Below are 7,335 nucleotides of genomic sequence, written 5' to 3' on the forward strand. Positions count from 1 at the left end.
TTTTTGGTGCAAGTATATAGTTTATATACAGTTTATATACAGTAGTTTATATAAAGGAGATTCCATTTATGATTTTTTTTTAGTGGAGACAAGAATAATGCCAATAACCTAAGCTGTCTTCATTGTATTGTGTTTTTCATTGCAGGAAATAGTTAAATCTTTAGTGTTTTAGCTTCACCTACACCTCATTTATTTCTCTGAATAATGGGCATTATAATATTTGATTAATTGAATGAATCACATTTACTATTTTGAGCATATATTTTCTCTATAATATTGCTGTATTTTCCCTTCTGATTTCAAAATAATATGTTTACATTTTAAACACTACTGTAACATGTAATTAATTATTGTATATTTCTTCATTAAATAGATGTATGCATGGAAAAAGTTCCAAGTGAAAGACACACTTTTGAAAGTGTGCAGAATTATTTCTATTCTCTCACTTCTCAGAAAAAAAAGTAAAAAATAAGTGTTCAGAAAATTCTGGGGCAGCTGGGTGTCTCAGTTGGTTAAGCAGCTGCCTTCAGCTCAGATCATGATCTCAGGGTCCTGGGATTGAGCCTTGCATCTGGTTCCCTACTCTGCAGGGAGTTTGTTTCTCCCTTCCCCTGCTTGATCTCTTTCTCTTTCTCTCTCATATAAATTAAAATATAAAAAAATCAACCTGTATCAAGCTGCTGAATAATCAATTGATCTCAGGTGTTTTTTAGCTCATTCAATTCCTACTGGAAAAATAAATTTTAAAGCAAAGGCTTACCACCGCCCCTACCCATGCTCAAATAATTTAAAAAAATCTTTGAAACTGTATTACTGTTATTTATGAATTATATGTTTAGAATAGTTTTAAATGTTTTCATAGTCACTGTTAATGAATTAGAAGTCATTTATGGGATTAGCCCATATGGTGCATACATGGTGTATTCTTAGGAATTTCTGGTAACATCAATGACAATAATTACTTTGAAAATGAAGACTGAATGAACTTTATAGTAGTGTGTGAATGTGTGGGCATAGGCATAAACTTGTCTTTATTTGGGTCTAGTTCATGAAAAAATAATCAACAGTCATTAGTTTGAAATATCATCATCTACTTTGAGAAACAATTTCCAGCCAATCTCAGAGAGATGAAATCAAGAAATAATCTAATTAATAAGGAAATACAAATTATTATTTTAGGGTGTTAAAGATAATTTACTGATATTTTCCTGGTAGGGCTTGATATTTCACATATGAAAGTTCTAATGATCTGGCATTATATAATCTGATGACTGAATAACTCTTTTACTGAATATTTGAGGCTCATTATTATGGCACATACCGTAATTGGCTTTTGGTTAGAAACACTGAAATATGAGACTAGCGAACAATACAGTCAGGATGGCTAAAGGTGATCCCAAGAAACCAAAGGGCAAGATGTCTGCTTATGCCTTCTTCGTGCAGACATGCAGAGAGGAACACAAGAAGAAAAACCCAGAAGTCCCTGTCAATTTTGCAGAATTTTCTAAGAAGTGCTCTGAGAGGTGGAAGACTATGTCTGGGAAGGAGAAATCTAAGTTCGATGAAATGGCAAAGGCAGACAAAGTGCGTTATGACCGGGAAATGAAGGATTATGGACCAGCTAAAGGAGGCAAGAAGAAGAAGGACCCTAATGCCCCCAAAAGGCCACCGTCTGGATTCTTCCTGTTCTGTTCAGAATTCCGCCCCAAGATCAAATCTACAAACCCTGGTATCTCCATTGGAGATGTGGCAAAGAAGCTGGGTGAGATGTGGAATAACTTAAGTGATGGTGAGAAGCAACCTTACAACAATAAGGCAGCGAAGCTGAAGGAGAAGTATGAGAAGGATGTCGCCGACTATAAGTCTAAAGGAAAGTTTGATGGCGCGAAGGGTCCCGCCAAAGTTGCCCGGAAAAAGGTGGAAGAAGATGATGAAGAAGACGAGGAGGAGGAAGAGGAAGAGGAGGAGGAGGAGGAGGATGAATAAAAGAAACTGTTGATCTGTCTCCTTGTGAATACCTTAGAGTAGGGAGCGCGTCATTGACATTGACACCCCTCTGATTGGAGGCGTGTCTGTTGCCCTCGTTAGGTTTAATCACACAATTGGGTCATAGTCATATTGTAGTTTCTCAAAGTGCTCTAGAAATTGTCAGTGGTTTACATGAAGTGGCCATGGGTGTCCAGAGCACCCTGAAACTGTATCAAAGTTGTACATATTTCCAAACATTTTTAAAATGAAAAGGCTCTCGTGTTCTCCTCACTCTGTGCACTTTGCTGTTGGTGTGACAAGGCATTTAAAGATGTTCCTGGCATTTTCTTTTTTTGATTTGTAAGGTGGTGTTAACTATATGGTTATTGGCTAGAAATCCTGAGTTATCAACTGTACATATCTATAGTTTGTAAAAAAGAACAAAACAACCGAGACAAACTCTTGATGCTCCTTGCTTGGCGTTGAGGCTGTGGGGAAGATGCCTTTAGGAGGGGCTGTAGCTCAGGGCGTGCACTGTGAGGCTGGACCTGTGGACACTGCAGTGGGCATCCATTTAGCTTCAGGTTGTCTTGTTTCTGTATATAGTGACCTAGCATTCTGCTGCCATTAGTAGCTGTGGAGAAGGAGGGGGTCAGCTGGCATGAGAAGTGTTTGGATCCTTTTTAGTTAAGTGCGGTAGTTTTAAACTGTTTGTTTTGAAACAAACTGTGGAACTCTTCATTGTCAGCAAAGCGAAAGAGCCACTGCATCAATGAAAGTTCAAGAACCTTCTGTACTAAACACGATTTGCAACGTTCTGTTATTTTTTTTTGTATGTTTAGAATGCTGAAATGTTTTTGAAGTTAAATAAACAGTATTACATTTAAAAAAAAAGAAACACTGAAATATGAAGATATATATAGAATTATAGTTCTGTTTAGTTACTTTTCAGTCATTCCTGTGCTAATTAGAATATGTATTCTAACGTTCGGTAAGCTGAAGTTATTAAAAAAAATGAGATGTCTACTCCTTCAAACAAAGTTGACAAGCTAAAACTAAACATAAATTACTTGAGAAATAAATATTATACTTTATTTTTTCTAGTGATTCCTGTGATGGATTCAATCTCTCTTAAGGGTCCTGAGGCAGGCCAACTTATAGAGACATATGACTCCTGGTTTTGCTATCTAGATCTGAATACTCGTCAAGATCAGAATGCTTACAGAAGCAGTAAGATAAAGCTTTTCTTTTTTTTTTTTAAGATTTTATTTATTTATTTATTTGACAGAGAGAAATCACAAAGAGATGGAGAGGCAGGCAGAGAGAGAGAGAGAGAGGGAAGCAGGCTCCCTGCTGAGCAGAGAGCCTGATGCGGGACTCGATCCCAGGACCCTGAGATCATGACCCAAGCCGAAGGCAGCAGCTTAACCCACTGAGCCACCCAGGAGCCCAAGATAAAGCTTTTCTAATGTGAACATTTCAACATGCACAAATAATCTATGTGAAAAGTATTGTTCTTCTATGGATAACTTCTCTGCAGAGAGTGATAGCTTTTTCTTTTTTCACATCATAATGTTTCTTGGAGAAATATCCTGCTGTGCTACATCATAATAACATGTAATCTTCCTGCTCAATTTAGTTGAGATTATGGAGACTCTGTTGATAGAAGCTGTTCTTTAAAGGCTGATCTACAGATATGACTCAGTAATAAAAAGGAACTGCTACACGCAACAACTTGGATGGATCTCAAGGAAGTTATGCTGAGTGGGGGCGGGGGAGACAAATCCCCAAAAGTCATTACCTGTATGATTCCATTTAAAATGATAAAATTATAGAGCTGGAGAAGAGATTAGTGGTTGCCAGGGCTTAGGGACTGGAGAGGAGGGGTGTCCATAGAAGGATAAGTGTTAATTATAAAACGACAGCATGATGGAGAAATTTCTGGTGATGAATAATTCTGTATCTTGACTATAGTGGCAGTTACACAAATCTACACATGATAAAATGATGGATTACAGAATTACACCTACACGGTGCTAATATCAAATTCCTGTTTTCAGTATTATAACTATTTAAGATGAAACCACTGGGGAATAAAAATAACTATCAGATAATACACAATAAACTTCTAAAGGATTCCTTAGGGGAAATGAAACACCCACCTATTAAATCTACTTAAAATAAAAAAAAATAAAGGCTGATCTATAATTTTGTAGAATAACCCTAGCAAAAGAGCAAGAGGTTTTATAAGAGAAATACAACCATTAAAACTCTTAAATGAAGATTAGCTTCAAGTTTTCTAATCTAGAACCAAACCATCTGGCAAATCTCATGTCAGGTTTTGTTAAGCTTCTGAGTTATTTAAGTGTTAATTCATCCCTTTCTATAGCATTTCTCCTTCTTTAAACACACATTAATACTTTTAACTTGTTTGGGTGCCTGGGTGGCTCAGTGGGCTAAAGCCTCTGCCTTAGGCTCGGGTCATGATTCCAGGGTCCTGGGATCAAGCCCCACATCGGGCTTTCTGTTTGGCAGGGAGCCTGCTTCTTCCTCTCTCTCTCTGCCTGCCTCTCTGCCTACTTGTGATCTCTATCTTTCAAATAAATAAATAAAACCTTTAAAAAATAATTTTAACTTATTGATGATTAAGCAAGAGGTCTAATTAAGTGCACAATATTGTTGATTTTTCTTCCTGGCGAATTATTACCCTTGAAGACAATTGAAAAATAGCTGATTGCCTTTGGCAGAAACTTTGGAATCCTTACAGATAAATGAATGTTTCTCTCAAATTAATCCGCTATTTTTTCAGATTTTTAATTTTTATTAATTTCTTTTCAGTGTACCAGAATTCATTGTTTATGTACCACACCCAGTGCTCCATGCAACATGTGCCCTCCATAATACCCACTATCAGGTTTACCCAACCTCCCACCCCCCACCGCTTCAGATCCCTCAGATTGTTTTTCAGAGTCCATCGTCTCTCATGGTTCATCTCCCCCTCTAATTTCCTCAAACTCCCTTCTCCTCTCCATCTCCATATGCCCCCCATGTTATTTCTTATGCTCCACAAATAAGTGAAACCATATGATAATTGACTCTCTTTGCTTGACTTATTTCACTCAGCATAAGGAAGATGTGGTCTATATATACTATGGAGTATTATGCCTCCATCAGAAAGGATGAATACCTAACTTTTGTATTAACATGGATGGGACTGGAAGAGATTATGCTGAGTGAAATAATCTACTATTTTTGTCGCATTTATCTCAGGTCTTACTACATCCAGAGGAAGGAACAGCATATTCTTGTGATCCTAAACCATTTCAGAGAGACTCAAATCAGTCTGGAAAATATTGTACAAGCCTGTGGAATAACTCAACACTGTTTTCCTTAAGACTACATCACTTTAGTTTTAATGATAGCAGTTACCCTATAAAACAAATATGCAGTCTTGACATAAATTTTAGTTTAGATTAACCTATGTTAAATCATTATTGCACCATTCCACCCACCACTATCAAATTTTTGCTTTGCTTTTAGAAGTCCATGTCTCTTGAAACCAATTTGAAATTAAAAAACAAAAACAAGCAAAACACATACAAACAATAAAGGAGGATTAGACATAAAGAGTTCCAGATTCTCAACATCCTCTCTGTGACAGAATGTTGATAAACATAGGTTTGCATGTCCCTTTAATTCTGGCAAATATGACCTAATTATCCTGTGGAGAGGAAATGTTAGTAAATTGTATATTTTCTGGCATCACCTTATCTCAAACAAAACAAAATAAAAACATGGTTTACATTGGACAGCTATATGTAGAAGAATGAAACTCGACCATTCTCTTACACCGTACACAAAGATAAACTCAAAATGGATAAAAGACCTTAACGTGAGACAGGAATCAATCAGAATCCTAGAGGAGAACATAGGCAGTAACCCCTTCGATATCAGCCACAACAACTTCTTTCAAGATATGTCTCCAAAGGCAAAGGAAACAAAAGCAAAAAGGAACTTTTGGGAATTCATCAAGATCAAAAGGTTCTGCACAGCAAAGGAAACAGTCAACAAAACAAAGAGGCAACCCACAGAATGGGAGAAGATATTTGCAAATGACAGTACAGACAAAAGGTTGATGTCCAGGATCTACAAAGAACTCCTCAAACTCAACACACACAAAACAGATAATCATGTCAAAAAAATGGGCAGAAGACATAAGCAGACACTTCTCCAATGAAGACATACAAATGGTTATCAGACACATGAAAATATGTTCATCATCACTAGCCATCAGGGAGATTCAAATCAAAACCACATCAAGATACCACCTTACACCAGTTAGAATGGCCAAAATTAGCAAGACAGGAAACAACGTGTGTTGGAGAGGATGTGGAGAAAGGGAAACCCTCTTACACTATTGGTGGGGATGCAAGTTGGTTCAGCCACTTTGGAGAACACTGTGTAGATTCCTCAAGAAATGAAAAATAGAGCTTTCCTATGACCCTGCCATTGTACTACTGGGTATTTACCCCAAAGATACAGATGTAGTGAAAAGAAGGGCCATCTGTACCCCAATGTTTATAGCAGCAATGGCCACGGTCGCCAAACTGTGGAAAGAACCAAGATGCCCTTCAACAGATGAATGGATAAGGAAGATGTGGTAGATATACACTATGGAGTACTATGCCTCCATCAGAAAGCATGAATACCCAATTTGTATTCAACATGGATGGGACTGGAAGAGATTATGCTGAGTGAAATAAGTCAAGCAGAGAGAGTCAATTATTATATGGTTTCACTTATTTGTGGTGCATAACAAATAACATTGAGGGCATAGGGAGATGGAAAGGAGAAGGGAGTTGAAGGAAATTGGAAAGGGGTGGGTATTATGGAGGGCATGTATTGCATGGAGCACTGGTTGTGGTGCAAAAACAATGATTTCTGTTATGCTGAAAAGAAATTAAGAAATACAAAAAAAAGTGGTTTACATTTAGTTTTTTAGTTTATATGGGAACACTTTACTCTGTGTAACTTATTAGGAAATGTTAAATTTGTCATATTTCTTCAAACATGCAAACTATATCATACTTTTAGAAAATATTTTTAAGAATACTTGAAAATCATAGATGAATGCTGACTATCAGATTCTGTTTAAATTTATTTGATCCAATCCTTCTTCTTGCTTTCATCTGAAAAAAATATGTATTTTTAAATAAATTTGCATGCATTCAATAACATTTAGTCAATTCATTTTAAAACTTCCAATAGTCAATTTTATTTATCTATTAAAGTCTATTTTATTTATCTTTATGCATTCATAGAAATTGTTAATATTGGTTCTCCAATCTTGATGATTTCTGTAATTCT

The 7,335-nt window shown here is 36.5% G+C and overlaps 1 protein-coding gene across 1 annotated transcript; it reads left to right on the forward strand.

Annotated features, from left to right (window-relative positions):
- The first annotated feature begins 1,362 nt into the window (after positions 1-1,362).
- LOC101694047 (high mobility group protein B3) lies at positions 1,363-2,358 on the forward strand. Its single transcript, XM_004833887.3, has one exon. It carries the CDS (start codon positions 1,381-1,383, stop codon positions 1,984-1,986), a length of 606 nt encoding a protein of 201 aa, XP_004833944.1. The 5' UTR covers positions 1,363-1,380; the 3' UTR covers positions 1,987-2,358.
- The last annotated feature ends 4,977 nt before the right edge of the window (positions 2,359-7,335 follow it).

Source organism: Mustela putorius, unplaced genomic scaffold (genome assembly GCF_011764305.1).
Source record: "Mustela putorius furo isolate JIRA1106 unplaced genomic scaffold, ASM1176430v1.1 tig00003848_pilon_pilon_pilon, whole genome shotgun sequence".
NCBI classification, from domain to species: domain Eukaryota; kingdom Metazoa; phylum Chordata; class Mammalia; order Carnivora; family Mustelidae; genus Mustela; species Mustela putorius.